The 16019-nt window shown below is 35.8% G+C and overlaps 1 protein-coding gene across 1 annotated transcript; it reads left to right on the forward strand.

The window, feature by feature from the left end:
* Positions 1-12168: 12168 nt before the first annotated feature.
* On the forward strand, positions 12169-14443 carry LOC140035775 (zinc finger BED domain-containing protein RICESLEEPER 2-like). The gene is made up of 2 exons (XM_072077147.1): positions 12169-12232; positions 12897-14443. The coding sequence occupies exons 1-2, from the start codon at positions 12169-12171 to the stop codon at positions 14441-14443; spliced, it is 1611 nt and encodes a 536-aa protein (XP_071933248.1).
* Positions 14444-16019: the final 1576 nt, after the last annotated feature.

Genomic DNA, 16019 nt, shown 5'->3' on the forward strand with positions numbered 1-16019 from the left:
TCCATATGACATTTCTAAAACAAGTCTCGGATAAGTTGAACCAAATAAATATTGACAATGAACAGGAAGGGTTTTTTATTTATTTATTTATTTATTTAATTTGCCGTTTCCTTTTGTTATTCGCTTGGACCTGCAAAGTCCTCAACTGCACTTCCTGATTTAGGCAAAAAGAATAAACACTGTCTTGACTTTGTGATGTTGATATGTGGTCGATGAAAGGATTTGAGCTCTCACATTTTCCCAATGGATTTTTTCCGTAACGGAGAAAAGCATCTGTGGATCAATTCAGGTGACGGCAATATTCTCAAATGTGTGGTTCAGTTAATATCAGAATCATATCTAATATAGTTTGCAATAATATCTTGAATCTCTTAGTTCAAATAAGCCAAAATCTGAATTTGTAATCTGAAATTGTTCATTGTGAGACATTTTGTCCCACCTTTCCTCATGACAAACTGACAGATTATAATGACCATTTTTAAGGTTCCCTATGCAAGAAAAATGAGCTCTTTTCATCCCTTTCTGATACCGCAGAATTCAGTATCAGGAACAAAGTGCTCATTACAATGCAGCACAATCCTATCAGTGATGCCTGCGCCGATCCTTCTCCCTCGATGATCAGAGCTGTGGTACTCGCGATCTACAATAGATGAAACATAACTCGAAAAATCAGTTCTTGCAACAGGTGGGCCGCGTTCCCAACTGGCGACCTCCCTAGTGGCCAGATACTATTCACCCTTGTAGGATGTTAAACCAAGTTCTTATTCTTAATTGGTTTCCATTAGTTTATAATTTCTTTATAAGTATTAGGTTGGTCCAAGTTCCGGAGTCCAAGTCCTGCTTTTTTTTTTTTTTTTTTTTTTCTGTGCCTAATCTACGAGGTTCCCATTAGGAGGAAACCACTTGAAAGTGCTAGTTACAATTAAGTGACCAGTATATGGTAAGAGATCAAAATTGAATTCTTGACTTCCCACTCCAATAGGACTTTAAAGTCTTGGTGATGACCAACAATCCAAGAGGTTGTTGGCTAAGTCCAAGTCCTACTATGGCCATGTTTGGCACTTGAGTTTTTTTGCCAAGTTTGTATGCTACAAGTTTTTTAAAAATTTTAGTTACAGTAATCTCAAAAACTTTTCAAAAATTTTAAACTATACACTTCAAAATATTCAAAAATTTACACACTCAAAAATTTTTTTAAAAACTTCTACAGTAAGTTATAGTAAAGTTTTAGACAAATATTCAAAAAACTCACTAGCCAAACTGATATATGTGATTCTTGACTTTTAATTCCTTAGATAATTGGAAACCAGATGGTCTATATATTTGTAATAGTAGTCGTGGCGTATGTGCTGAGAGTGAAAAGAAATAAAGAAGTTGTTGCTCCTCCACTTCGTTTTTTGCTGTCGCGAGTTTTTTTTTATATTTTCTGTTGCCAAGATTATCGATTGTGTGATTCATTTGTATTATTTATACTATGGGTTATTTTTCTTACAAAATGGTATTAGAGCTTTGCATGAGATCTTAAGAAATTGAAACATGGATCCAAATTATTTGCAAAATTATCACGTTTTTATCTTTGATGGTAAAAATGATTTTGAAACTTGGAGGATAATGATGGGGAATTTTTTTCAAAACTATTGGAATTTAGGATATTGTCGAAATGGGATACACGGAACCGGCTGCAGGCACCAAATCATCAAGCGATATGGTTAAAGAATTAGAGAGGAATAGACAGTTGGATTACAAGGCACTATACTATCTCAACACTCAAGTCCAATTGCATGTAGCCCAAAACTTCATACATGCAAAGTCAGCAAAAGAGGTTTGGACAATTTTGGTGAACTCAAATTGGAGCGCTACTAATGTGAGAAAAATTAGATTGCAGGAACTCAGTAAACAGTTTGAGTTGGCCCAGATGAAACTCACGGAATCAGTTAAAGATTTTATTGGCACAATTAAAGAAATTGTCAATGATATGGAGTCCAATAGTGAGAATTTGGAAGAAGTTGAAGTTGTTGAAAAAGTCTTATGATCTCCAACTGCCAAATTTCATACCAAGAAGATGGTCATTGAAGCCACAAAGGACTTTGATAAATTGTCACTTGCTGAATTGGAGGTGAATTGCTAACGTATGATATGTTCCTGAATCAGCAGCCATCAGATATATTAGAGGAGGTGTTATAAGTCAAGGTGGATCACCCAAAAGAAAAAGAGGAGATGAATCATACGGACACAAATCAAAGGGGTCAGAATTTCAGAGGCAGAGGACGTAGGGGTAGAGGTAACTTTCATGGTTGTGGTAGAGATAATTATTCTGACCACCCCAAAAATAATTCTAATAGGGATCAACAAAATAATCAACAGTAGAATCAAAGAAATAATTTTCAAAGGCATAATAGATCTAATATCCAATGTTATAATTGTGGTAAAGTTGATCATTATCAGAATGAATATTGGTCTAATAAAGAGGTACATGTTAAATGGCTGAAAATAGTGATGATAGATAGGATACTTTGTTGATTTCTAGTTTTGCAACTGAAGAGTCTAGGAAGAATGATTGATTTATTGATTCTGGCTATAGTAATTATATGTGTGATAATATGGAGATGTTTTCTAATTTGGATGAATCCTTTCATATATTTGTGAAATTTGAAAATAATAAAGGGTGTCGATTCTTGGAAAAGAGAAAATTAGAATTATCTTGCAAGATGGGTCTTCGAATTATATATCTGATGTTTTCTACGTGCCAAGTTTATATTATAATTTATTGAGTTTGGGATAACTGTCTGAGAAATGTTATGATCTGCAATTTAAATATGGTGATAGCACTATAAGTGATGAAAAATTGGAATTAATTGCCAAGGTAAAAATGAACCGTAGTCGTTTGTGACCTCTTTCTCTTAATTGTGGTGATTTACCTTGCTTTAATTCCATGACTTATGATGATTCTTGGTTATGACATATGCAGTTTAGACATTTGAATTTTAGGAGTTTGAAAGTTTTTGCAAGAAAGAAATTGGTTATTGGGCTACCATGTATTGATTTTTTTGACAAGAAGTGTGAGTTTGTATTTTGGGAAAGAAGTATAGGGATTGTTTTCCAAAAGGCAAAGCTTGGAGGGCAAATCGACCATTTGAACTAATTCATTCAAATTTATGCACAGTTGAAGTTCCTTCTATTTGTAGTCATAAGTATTTTATTATTTTCATTGATGATTTTAACAGGAAGACCTGGGTGTATTTTTTGAGAAATAAATCTGATGCATGTGATGTGTTTAAAAAGTCCAAGTATTATGTGGAGAAGCAAAATGGTTACTTTATTAAAATTTTAAGAACTGACAGAGGTATCGACTATTTTGTTTGTGATGATTATTTGGTAAAAAGTGATATAAAACACTAATTGACAGCCCTATATTCACCTCAGTAGAATGGTGTGACATGAAGAAAAAATGGGGCTGTGATGGATATGGTGAGATCTATGATGCACTCCAAAGGTATTCTTAAATTCTTTTGGACAGAAGCAGTATCTTGTGCTATTTATATTTTAAATAGATGTCCTACGAGATGAAATTTTAAGAAGACCTCACAAGAGATTTGGACTGATATGCAATCGAATATTTCTCACTTCAAAGTATTTGATTGTCTTGCGTATGCACATATTCTAGATCATTTGAGGAAGAAATTGGATGACAAAGCAAATAAGTGTATTTTTATTGGTTGTAGTCATAAAACTAAGGGGTATAAATTGTTCAATTCAGACACAGAAAAAGTGATTGTTAGCAGGGATATGACTTTTAATGAACATAACACTTGAAATTGGTCCAGAAAATATCTTGAAACATTGTCAAAATATCTATCTATTTCTCCAGTTATAGGAGTAAGTTCTATTAAGCAACCTATAGACACAGTTGTGTAGTCTCATGGTGACCCCTCAACTTCTACTATGCAGGTTAAGATATCTAGTCAACCACAGAGAGAACGCTGCATGTCAGTTCGATTTGATTTTTATATTGTTAGTAAAAATGATGATTTATCTGATGAAGATATTGTAAATTTTACTCTTTTGGTATATTGTGATCCTGTCTCATTTAATGAAACTGTCAAAGATGATCGTTGGATTCGTGCAATGGATGAAGAAGGTCATGCCATTAAGAAAAATGATACACGGAAGTTTGACCACTATCCCACCTGAAAGAAGCCAATTGAAATGAAAATGGGTATATAAGTCCAAGTACAAGCCCACAGAAGAGATGGATCGCTCCAAAACGAAATTAGTTGTCAAAGGTTATAAGCAGAAATAGGTATTTGATTATTTTGAAATTTTTGCTCCAGTTGCCAGACTTGATACTGTTTGTATGATTGTTTCACTTGCTGCCAATAATTGCTGAGAAATTCATCAAGGGATGTGAAATCTGCTTTCTTAAATGGTTTTCTTGAAGAAGGGGTATATATTGAGCTACCTATAGGTTATGTTACAAAGGGTCAAGAAGACAAAATTTAAAGATTAAAGAACGCATTATATGGGTTGAAATAAACTTCTAGAGTTTGGTATACTCACATCGATACTTACTTTGTTGAACATGATTTTCTGAAATGTCCATACAACATACTTTGTACATCAAATTCAACCTTGGAGGAGATGTTCTTATTGTATGTATATATGTGGATGACTTAATATTTACAAGCAACAATTCCAAACTAATTTCTGAATTCTGGAAGGCCATGATCAGTCAGTTTAAAATGATAGATTTGGGATTAATGTCTTATTTTCTTGATATTGAGGTTCGTCAGTTGGATGGTAAAATTTTTATTTTAAAAAGAAAATATGCAGGTGATATTTTGAAAAAATTTAAGATGGATGTGGCTAAACCAATGATGACCCCAGTTGAAGAAGAGCTAAAATTGACCAAAGATGCGTTGGTGATTTTGTTGATGCTACCTATTTCTAGAAATTGGTAGAAAGTCTCATATACTTGATTTTTACAAGGCCTGACATCACTTATGGAATTGGTTTGGTTAGTAAATTCATGGAATCTCCATGCCGATCCCACTTGCAAGCTGTTAAAAGGATTTTGAGATATGTTCAAGGTATGCAATCTGATTGTATATTTTACAAATCTTCGCATGGTGGCAACCTTATTGGATATACTGACAGTGATTGGGTTGGTGACACAATACAAAGGAGGAACACTTCTGGTTATACATTTTATTTGGGATTTGGTGTATTTTCTTGGTTTTCAAAGAAACAAAGGTGATTGCTTTGTCCACAGCAGAAGCAGAATACATGGCGGCTGCGAGTAATGCTACTCAAGCACTTTGGTTGAGGAGAATGTGTGAGTACCTGAAAATTTTCTTATTTTATCGAATATTATTGGTTTATTTAAATATTTATTCACCTGTTTTCTCTGAATAATTCATTTCAATCATTTTAAGTCCATTTGTATGGAACGATATCTCCCTTATGTTTTTAAAACGTCCCGTTAGCAAATTCAATTTTTCGGAGGTTCGTTTAAGTGAGAAATAACGAGTACACGTTTTTCAAAACTATATTTGAATCGAGAATGTAATAATTTTTGGAGAATTACGAATGATTAATAGTAGATTAAGAAAAATTAATTGAATAATTAAAGGTGAATGAGTTCTAATTAAGCGCATACCGCTCGCGCGTCGATAGTTTTTCGAAAGACCCGCTGATGCAAATTAATTGGAGATTTGAGAAAGTAATACTAGACTCATGTGAGAACTCATGTTTTTATTACTAAAATAGGTAAATTTTATGTCTAATTACCCTAGTATTAATTAGTTATATCATTGTTATAAGAATTTCTTAGAAATTTCGCTTTATCGCGCACAAGTCGGAAGTACACGTTTTCGCGCGCGCGATTAATTGATGGACTTTGGACATTTATTTTTAGACTATTAAGAGTAAATAATAATAGTGTTAATGGAAGTGCATTAGAAGTTTAGTGCACAAGTGTAACTAACCCGAGAGGAAACGGGCACGAAACGCGCGTGTACGCGCACTATTGGAGAGTTGACTTTTGTGCACCTTAGAGCCAACTACTAAGCTTACTCTAGAAGCTTTTGATCAGCAAAACACTCTCTTTTTTCTCTCTCAAACAGCCGGCCACACCAAGGAGAAGAAGGAACCAAAACTTCTTCATCATCTCACTCAATCTTTCACCAAATCACTTCAAATTCATACCACAACTTGCAAACAACTTGGTGATCATCTTGGACTAGGAGAGGAGCTTCATTCTCACAGTTTTCTTGGAGCTCTAAGGACCGAAAATTCGGAGTTCATCATCTAAGAAGGTAGCAAACCATCCAACCCTTGAAACTTGATTATTGTAAGTTAGATTAGACTTAGAAACTTGTAGCTTCATGTGGGTAGTTTTAGATGGTTGAAAATCATTTGAGTGGGCTCTATGAAATCTCACAATGGATTTAATGATCTGATTTGATGAGTTTGGATGTTATTTGTGTTGATTAAGTGTTAATCTAGTAGAGATAAGTGGAAAAAATGAAAAGAAAGTCAAAGGAAGTGATGCATGAAGAAGGGCCGAATCTGTCCTGTTCTTGTCAAACCTTTGGTGCGATTTTTTTGTGGTTAAATTGACTTGATTTTGATGTAGATATGTTGTATAGGTTGTGTGAAAAGTTTTCACTAAAAATCACTTGATTTGATTGAGTAAATGTTTGGATTTCGAAATTTATTCATGGCTGGAAAACGTGTCCAGAGTTACTCTGGCAGTGAATTTCAAATGACCATAACTCTTTACTCCGACGTTGAAATCAAGAGCTGTTTGTGGCATTAGAAACTAAACACTTCTAGTTTTTTAACGGTATAAAATGTATCCCCTGATTCCACTTGAGTTAACCGTACCAGCCTTTCAAAATTACCTGTCCTGCTTCATTGCTGTGTTAGAAAACCTGTTATTTGCTGTGACTTGTTGCTCAAATATGAGCTAGTTATGGACAGAATTTCAAAATGATTTCTTCTGAGAAATTGTAGCCCTATGGACAGAATTGTAGCCCTAGTTATGATTTCTTCCAATGCCATTAACCACGCCCAATTTCAAATTGAATTGAGTGAGTTATGGCCGAATTACAGAACTGCATCAGAGAAAGAAAACCCTAATTTTGGGTTAGCCAATAGCTTATTTCGAATTGGGACTTGTTATTTTGAAACTTTTGATGTTAATCACCTACCAAATATATTTTGGATATTTCTTAGACCTTGTCCTCATAAATGAACTGGATTTGAGTTGATTTCATTGGCCAAAGGTTAGAAAAAGGAAAACGGAAGTACAAGGCAGATTTGCCTTGGAAATTCTTGGAACTTTAGTGGCTTTGTTAACTGACCTTCCGTACCAATGTTTGCATGAAATTTGACAGAGAAATAGCTCTTATATGGTAGGGTAATACTACCAAATTTGGTGCCATTCCAAGTCCATTTCGATGCCCAACCAAAGTCTCAAAGTTCATGTTTCAAATCTGGAAAACTCTTGTTCAGTGAGAAATTTTCAGCAATTTTGAGCCGCTATATCTTGGTGCTCAAAACTCTGATTCTTGTTTTGTTGATTGTGTTTTAAACTTTGATTATAACTCTAATTGAGTTCCAAATTTCAGAGACTAGTTCGCATTCTGTGAATTTTGCCGAATTTTTTAAGTTTGCCGAAAATCAACTCCAAATCTGTCCGGGGAGTCCAAATCAGCAACTTTGAGCCAAATTTTGAGTGTCTTCCATTTTGAATCATGGAAAAGCATCTTCCAGGAATTTTTAGTACTTTGGAAGTAGTTTCCGATGGTATCAATTTTCCAATTTTGAACCTACATAGAGTGAGATACGATTTTTCAAAGATTGCTTGTCAAATTTGAAATTTTCGAACTTAAAGGAAATTGAGTATTTAGAACTCTCCATTTTTCTTCGATATCGTTTGACCGTTTTACCCTTGATTTCAAAGATGAAAATCAAATTCTCCTTGTATTACTAAACCCTATTTTTAAGTCTCGATTTACGAGTAATTAAGACTCATTTTTATGATATCTTCTTAGATTGTATGTGAGTGCAATCTTTCTTGATAATTAGGGGTTTTAACCGATAGTGTGTAATAGTTAATTGTTAATTGCTCAGGCACTCAAGAGGACCTTCAAAAGGATCTCACGGTGGACGCCTGAACCCTCAAGCGGGCACACTTGTTTTTTTTTTTATTGGTGAGTGTCAAGTGCATGAAATACGTGTTAATTGTTATTGATAATCAAATATTTTGAAAATGCTGAGTCGAGTGTGTACTTTACCGCACTCATTCTCATTTGAATGAATCGTGATTGAATTGATTGAAGTATATGGAATGAATTGAATGAAATGAATGATTGAAATATATTGAATGAATGAAATGGTATGCTATGGCTACATACGTCGTTGGAGTGAATCTCCTCGACTCATAAATGTTGATTGGGGGACGCCCAATTCTCACTGGCCAACCTTGGACTCAAGCCGGCATGGGCTTGGTCGAGCTCCTTGGTGAACCATGAGAAAACATAAGCTTGCCCTATTGAGAGGTCTTACTTGGCATACTCGACTAGTATCGCCTCAAACAAGCGCCAGGCGAGTCCGGTACAGGGGTATGTAATGGTGAATGGGAACATGATAAGTGAAGTTCTACGGACTATAGCCTACCCGATTGACTGAGTGTCAATCGTGGAGGTTTTTGATCGTGCAAGTGGAAAAATAGCTCATGAGAGCTCCTATATCCTTGAATTGTTTCTGTTTACTTTTCTAGTTCGAATTGTTAATTACTTAAATATTATTGTTTACTCGTTAAATGGGATTGTTACTTGAACAACGTGCTTGCATGTGTGTTTTCTTGGCTTCACGAGCAATTGCTCACCCCGTAGATTTGTTTTCCTTAACAGGAATGGACATGGAATGAAATTTGGAGAAACCTCTTTTGATGTACTTTTGTATTAAGGTTTCAAATGTAAATGACTAGACATTTTGGCTGTTGTATATTTTGGGAATTAATGTATCTTTTAGATACTTGATGTAAGAATTGGATAGCTGATATATTTTGAACTCGTGGTGTAAGACTTGGATATTCAATTATGGAAGCGACTTTTCTTTATTTGGCTTGTAATAATCATTATGTATTATTAAGCGTGAATCGAATTGTCTTGAGTCCTGGCGAGAGTTGGGCAGGCATCTCGCAGATATTCTTTGATTCGCCTTAAGGAGAAGTAGGGGCGTCATAGAATGCTTGGGTTTTTACAACACAAGCAAAATGGTCCTACCAAAATATTTTGTGATAGCATGTCTGCTATTGAGTTAACAAAAAATCTAGCTTTTCATGAGTGCAGCAAACATATTGACATCAAGTATCATTTTGTTCATGAGTTGGTTCAAGATCAAGAGATTGTCATTGATTATTGTAGAAGTGAAGATTAAGTAGCTGACATTCTGACAAAACCACTCAAGTTGGAGATGTTCATGAGGTTGAAAAAGATGCTTGGCATGATGAAGTTTGAAGACCTTAATTTAAGGGAGGCAATGTAGGATGTTAAACCAAGCTCTTATTCTTAATTGGTTTCCGTTAGTTTAAAGGTTTCTTTATAAGTGTTAGGCTTGTCCAAGTTTCAGAGTCCAAGTCCTACTATCTATGTGATTAAGAGTGGAAAAGAAATAAAGAAGTTGTTGCCTCCTCCACTTCGTTTCTTGCTCTGTCGCAAGTTTTTTTTATTTTCTGCTGCCAAGACTATCAGTTGCATGGTTCGCTTGTATTCTTTATCCTATGGGTTATTTTCTTACAACCCTCCTTTATCTTCCATTTGGAGTCTAATTGCTCCTGCTCCTTTACATATGTTTGTTCTTATAATCATGGCAAAAGCAATTTCGAGTTTTGAGAGACTGCTTGTGGGGGCTGACCTCAATATATTATGGGTTTCTAACAGAATTCTGGGCACGTATAGTTGCTTTAGGATCAGTTGTCTAGAGGAAAATATTGCACCATTGAAGGTTTTATTCAGTACAGGTGGGTGAACAATTATCGGTTAGACTATGTTAGAACCTACTGCCATAATTACCTAATGGTTTAACTTAACCAACACCCCTTGTAAATATTGAAAATTTTGATTTAACAGTTTAGCTTTATATTGTATTCTTTTCTCTGTAACTCTCCCATATTAGTTAAACCAGAGTCTGGTTATAAGCTCCAACTAGCGAATCAGCAGACATAGTCGAATAAACTACTTTCAACTCAATTATACCAGCTCAGAGCAGTTTTTAGTCACTAATTACTATTTTTCAGTCACAAACTACACCTTTTATTAAGATAAGCAAAAGGAAATTACAAATAGAGGTAATCCATTGTAGTACAGAACTGCAAACAAGCAGTAATCCTAACACAGGTAGCTAGACACTTTCACCTATTTATCAAACACAACAAACGGCAAACACTACTGCAGGACAAGTTCTCATGATTCCTTTGGATACCTTTTCGAGTAGCACAAGCCCCTTGTACTGTTGCACATCCTTCACAATGGCCTTACTTACATACACAACATGATTCACAAAGATTTGCTAATGGATTGATTTGTTCCTTCCTTTCTATACATGTAAACAAAGGCAGCTAAGGCCAACCTAGTCCTACAAACTTGTGCTACATTCCATGAACAAGATACAGTTCAAACTCTAGCAACCTTGAAAATATGTTATAAGCTCTGAGACTAATGAAATAGGAAAGCAAAAAGAAAAAAAAAAGGAAAATGACTAGCTGACACCTCAACTAGATGACACAAAACATAACCCTAATTAGTAGCAATTAAGGCTCTATTTCCTCAAATCTTCCCTTGTATGTCGTTATTCCATTTAGAAAATTATAACTTAAAAGAAGATTTCAAAATCAAAAGCAAATAAAAAACAATTCCAACGAAAATACATAGTTGTTTTCAGCACAACTATGTGGAATTTCTTTTAGTCTTTGTTCAACTATAAACAACCTTCTTACTATTTTGATAGCTAATAGTGTATTATTGAATTATTTATGCTGTTCATACATAAAATCAACAGGTTTCTTTTAAGACGACTTTTATACATCTTCGGTGGAATGGTCAATCTTGGAAAGGTACATCCTAGTTAGTGACCAAACTCATGATGGTTACGATATAGGAACAAAGGGAGCAAATCAGATGAAGCATCAATCACCTTGGACCATAAGGCCAAGAAAATAGGGTCACAAATTTTGACCTTCCCTGGTCTTGTTGAACAACAATTATGCATCTATTCATAGAACTAGAATTCGTAACATCCTTGCCTACAAAGAGGGACCTAATGTTCTCAATTAAGGGTTCTGTCAATTCAAGCCGCTCGCGAGTAGCTCGCGAGCGGTTTGGTAAAAAGCTTGACTCGAGCTCGGTAAAATCGAGCTCGAGCTCGAGCTTGAGCTACTCGTTACATTTAACGAGTTGAGTTCAAGCTCCTAAAATAACTACTCGAGTGCTCGATGAGCCTAATCGAGTTTTCGTATAATATATATATTATATATATATTAAGTATGGAATGACTATTATGGGTATGTGTTTTAATAAATTTACATGAAATAATGTTTAGTTAAAAAAAGTGATGGATGGTAAAATGGTAATGTGATAAATCTAAAATGTAAAAAATTAAAAACAAGAAAAAAAAAATCACTCTCGTTTACCTTATTGTCTGAACCCTAAACAAGAATGCACTCTCACAATCTCACTTTTAAAGTTCAAACCTTTAGTACTTCATCGCAGCTCGCAGGTGAGCAAAAACCAACATCGCCGTCGTGCTTTGCTTCTCCTTTTGGTTTCAACTTCACAAATCACAACATGGTCCCGCTGATTTTCTCCTCTGCACTTGTAGCATGACTAGCGGCGAAATGTCACTCAATTGTAAAGCACCTTGCAGCCGGCAGTTAATGCAGCTCATTTGAGGTAATAAACGACTGGCCTTGGTATTTGGGTGTGAATTTTTGAGTCTAAGTTCCCATTCTGCTTCAGAAAATGAAAACCTAATTTTGGGTCTTTGGTAAAAATTGTGGGTTTTGTTGACAGTGAATAGAAGCTATTAAATAAGCAATTTGCGGCTTAAATTTAAGGTGGAATCAAAATGGAGTAAAAGCTATTGTAAATTTTTGGAGAAAAAATGCAAAGTGACACTGGCCCTTCTACTGGTGGTTCAAGATTAGCTGCTGTACCTCAGGGACTAGGTAACCTACTGATTCATTTTGCACTTTGTCTCTGTTCTTTCTCCACGAGTCTCAGGGACTAAGAGTAAAAAAAAGAGATAGGAAAGAAGCTTTCTTGAAACTGATTTCATTTCCCCCGTGGATATAATCTTTGTTTTTTTATTGTCAAGCATTATATAGTGTGCTTTACTTTACTAGTGATAGTGGATTGTGCACTACTAGCAGAGGGACCACACTTCACCTAAAAGCATTTTGCTATATCCCGTATGAATTCCTGAAAGCATTTTGCTGTCCTTGGCATTTTGCTTTACTTTACTAGTGATAGTGGATTGTGCACTACTAGCAGAGGGACCACACTTCACCTAAAAGCATTTTGCTATATCCCGTATGAATTGCTGAAAGCATTTTGTTGTTCTTGGCATTGAATTAGTGGCCCCCAACAAAAGATTTGTGCAAAAGACTAAGTTGACTGCTTAGATTTTGGCTCATTGTTTGGTTTTGAATGGACCTTGCCCCTATGCAATTGGCTAAACCGACATGTAATGTAATTTGGCATGTTCTTGGTTGATGAAAAACCAACATGTAATCCTTGTAGTTTAGGACTTAATGATTCCTGTGAGATTAATGTACTAATAGTTTAAGACTTAATCAAGTTTATGATTTTTTTTTTTTTGGCAAATTGAAGGTGGATGGAGTCCACCTGAGATTCCTTCTATCCCTCAGCTATCAAATGCTGGTTCATCCTCTCCAATATTGCTCGATAGTCCTATTTTTGTTAGCAACAACACAACTCCAAATCCAGAAATACATGTGACTGATCAAGGAACTGAAAAAACTCCAGTTGAGAATGAAGGAATACAAGTGAATGCTATGGAGAAAAATGTAACAGAAGGAGAGCAAGATAAAGGTGATGATGAATTTCATATTCCAAAAAGAAGTAAAACATCACAAGTTTGGGATGACTTTGAAGAAATTGAAGAAAATGGCACTTTCTATGCCACGTGCGTCCATTGTAGGAAAAAACTTTCAAGGGGCAAATCTAAGCAAACTTCAAGCATGTTAAGGCATAGGATTTCATGTTCAACTAGAAAAGTGCATCTTAGAATGGTAGCACAACAAACAAAACTAAATTTTCAGCCAGCTGATGAGATATTTTCGACTTTACCGGCATTACATACTGGTAAGTTTGATATGGAGGCAATGAGAGAGGCTGCTGCACATTGGGTGTTAATGCATGAGCATCCATTCACTATCTTGGAGGAAGAAGGTTTTAACATCATCATGAGACGGGGAATGCCAGAGTGGCAAAAGATCTCCCGAGGAACAGCAAAAAATGATTGCGTGACAGTCTATGAAGTTGAAAAGAAGAAGTTGAAGAACAAGTTGAAGCATGTGCAAAAAGTGAGCATCACAACCGACCTTTGGAAATCTAAAAATCAGAAAATAGAGTATATGGTCATCACTGGACATTGGATTGACTCAAATTGGAAGCTTCAGAAGAGAATTCTCAATTTTGTTCACATACCACCACCTCGACGTGGGGTGGAGATTGCTGCTGCAATTTTTAAGTGCGTGAAGGAATGGGAAATTGATCACAAGATACATACTATATCAGTCGATAATGTCTCCAATAACGATGTTGCTATCCGACTTTTGAAGGATGACTTCTCTAGATCAAAAAAGCTGCTATGTGGAGGCAAACTTTTTCATGTTCGATGTTGTGCACACATCTTGAACCTTGTGGTTCAAGATGGCCTTTCCAAGATGGTGGACATCACCAACAATATTAGGGAAAGTGTGGAATTTGTCAATCGCTCCGAGGGAAGAGCTTTGCTGTTTGCTGAAATTGCCCAACAGCTCCGAATACCTGGAAAAAAATTGCTTTATGATTGTCGGACTAGATGGAATGCCACATTCGAGATGCTGAATTGTGCCATCAAATTTAGAGATGTTTTTCGCCGCTTTCAAGATAGAGATCCACTTTATGATTTTTGCCCATCTCCTGATGATTGGGATAAAGTAGAAAAGGTTTGCTCTATCTTGGAGAAATTTTGGACAGCCACACATATTATGTTTGGGACTGATTATCCTACAAGCAACTTGTTCCTTCAAGAGGTGGCAAAAATTAAGAAAGTTTTAGATGCTCAAGTCAACAATGAAGACGACTTCATCCGGGCCATGGTAACAAAGATGAAATCCAAGTTTGATAAATATTGGACTGTAATTTGCTAATGGCAATTGCTGCCATTTTAGATCCGAGACAGAAAATGCGAGTTGTAGAGTTCTCATACCCTCAAATGTATCCTCCTTTCCAAGCTCAAGAGCATATTTCAAATGTTCGAAAAGTCCTATTTGATCTTTATGAGGAATATGTTGCTTTAATGGCAAGTATAGAAGGAACAGCAATGGAAGATTGTTCTTTAGAAGGGCGGCGAAAAAATGCACCAGTTTCTTCTTCTTGGGATGATTTCGATGTCTATTGTGATGAAGTTGAGACTAACGAACCCCTTAAGTCGGAACTGGTTGATTATTTAGATAAGCCTCGCCAAAAGACTGGAGCAGACCTGAAAGCATTTGATTGCTTGGAATGGTGGAAAATAAACCGAATTTCCTATCCAGTGTTGTCTCAAATGGCTTGTGATATCTTGGCCATTCCAGTAAGTACAGTGGCATCTGAGGCAACGTTTAGTGCCGGAACTCGAGTAATAGACTCCTATCGAGCTTCACTTCACCCGAAAACTGTTCAAGTATTGCTGTGTGCCGGAGACTGGTGTAGAAATCTCCATGGAATCAAAAAGAAAATGAAGGTAATATTCAGTATTTTAGTATTCGAGACCACTATTTGTGCATAAGTTACTCAATTTATTATTTTCTAAATTATTTCTAACTTTTAATGTTTTGTTTTCTTTCTCTTTCTTCTAATATGCAGCAAGTTAAGATAATTAAAGAAGTTGAGTTGCCGAAAGTATGAAGATGTCTCTCAAACAGCCAGGTTTAGTAGTATGGTCCTTATGGAATCTTGTAGTTCTTAATTGTTTTTTTCTTACTTTTGTCCTTTAAATTGATACAACTGCATTCTTGATAGGACTGCAATTTTTGAATCTTGGGTTGGCTTCTGATGCGTACTAGGATGCCAAGCAGACTAGCACCTTTCTTTTGTTAAACAAGCTGTGGTTGCACTTGTCCTTTTGAATCTTGATGCATACTGGAATCTTGTGTGCTTGTCTTGCGGTGTTGTTCATTTTTTGATATCTTGATGGACTGATCAGTGGTAGTTCAAGCTGACTTGTTACTTTTGTATTTTGTAATGCTCGAAACTTTTGACACTAATTTGGGATGTTAACTGATCAGTGGTGGTTCAAGTCTATTTCGACATCTTGTTAACTTTTATTTGTGAGGATGTTAACTGATATTATCTGTACTTTGAGATGAATTTGAAAAGGCAAACCTGTTTCATTATATACACTTGTTAGTCATGGTTTATATTCGAAGTCTGGAAATCTGGAATTCTGGTTTATATTGGAAAGGCAAACCTGTTAACATGAATCTGGAATTTGAATTTTGAGAAAATAGGAACTCGAGCTCGAGCTCGATCTCGAGTAGCTTAGGCTTGATATTTACTCGAGCCCAGACGAGTCGAGCTCGAGTTTAGTTTTCATTTTATCGAGTCGAGCTCGAGCTCAAATTTATGTACTCGTTCGAGCTTGAGTTCGAGTAATATTGCTTGAGATCGAGTTCGAGCTCTAGTATGGTGTTGCTCGAGCTCGACTTGGCTCGATAGTAGCCCTATTCTCAATCTCAACACGTA

Source organism: Coffea arabica, chromosome 2c (assembly GCF_036785885.1).
Source record: "Coffea arabica cultivar ET-39 chromosome 2c, Coffea Arabica ET-39 HiFi, whole genome shotgun sequence".
Classification (NCBI taxonomy): domain Eukaryota; kingdom Viridiplantae; phylum Streptophyta; class Magnoliopsida; order Gentianales; family Rubiaceae; genus Coffea; species Coffea arabica.

Coding starts and splice junctions, on each gene's coding strand:
- LOC140035775 (XM_072077147.1), top strand. CDS start 12,169: ATGCAAAGTGACACTGGCCCTTCTACTGGTGGTTCAAGATTAGCTGCT. Junction 12,233..12,896: donor TGCTGTACCTCAGGGACTAG/GTAACCTACTGA, acceptor GGCAAATTGAAG/GTGGATGGAGTCCACCTGAG.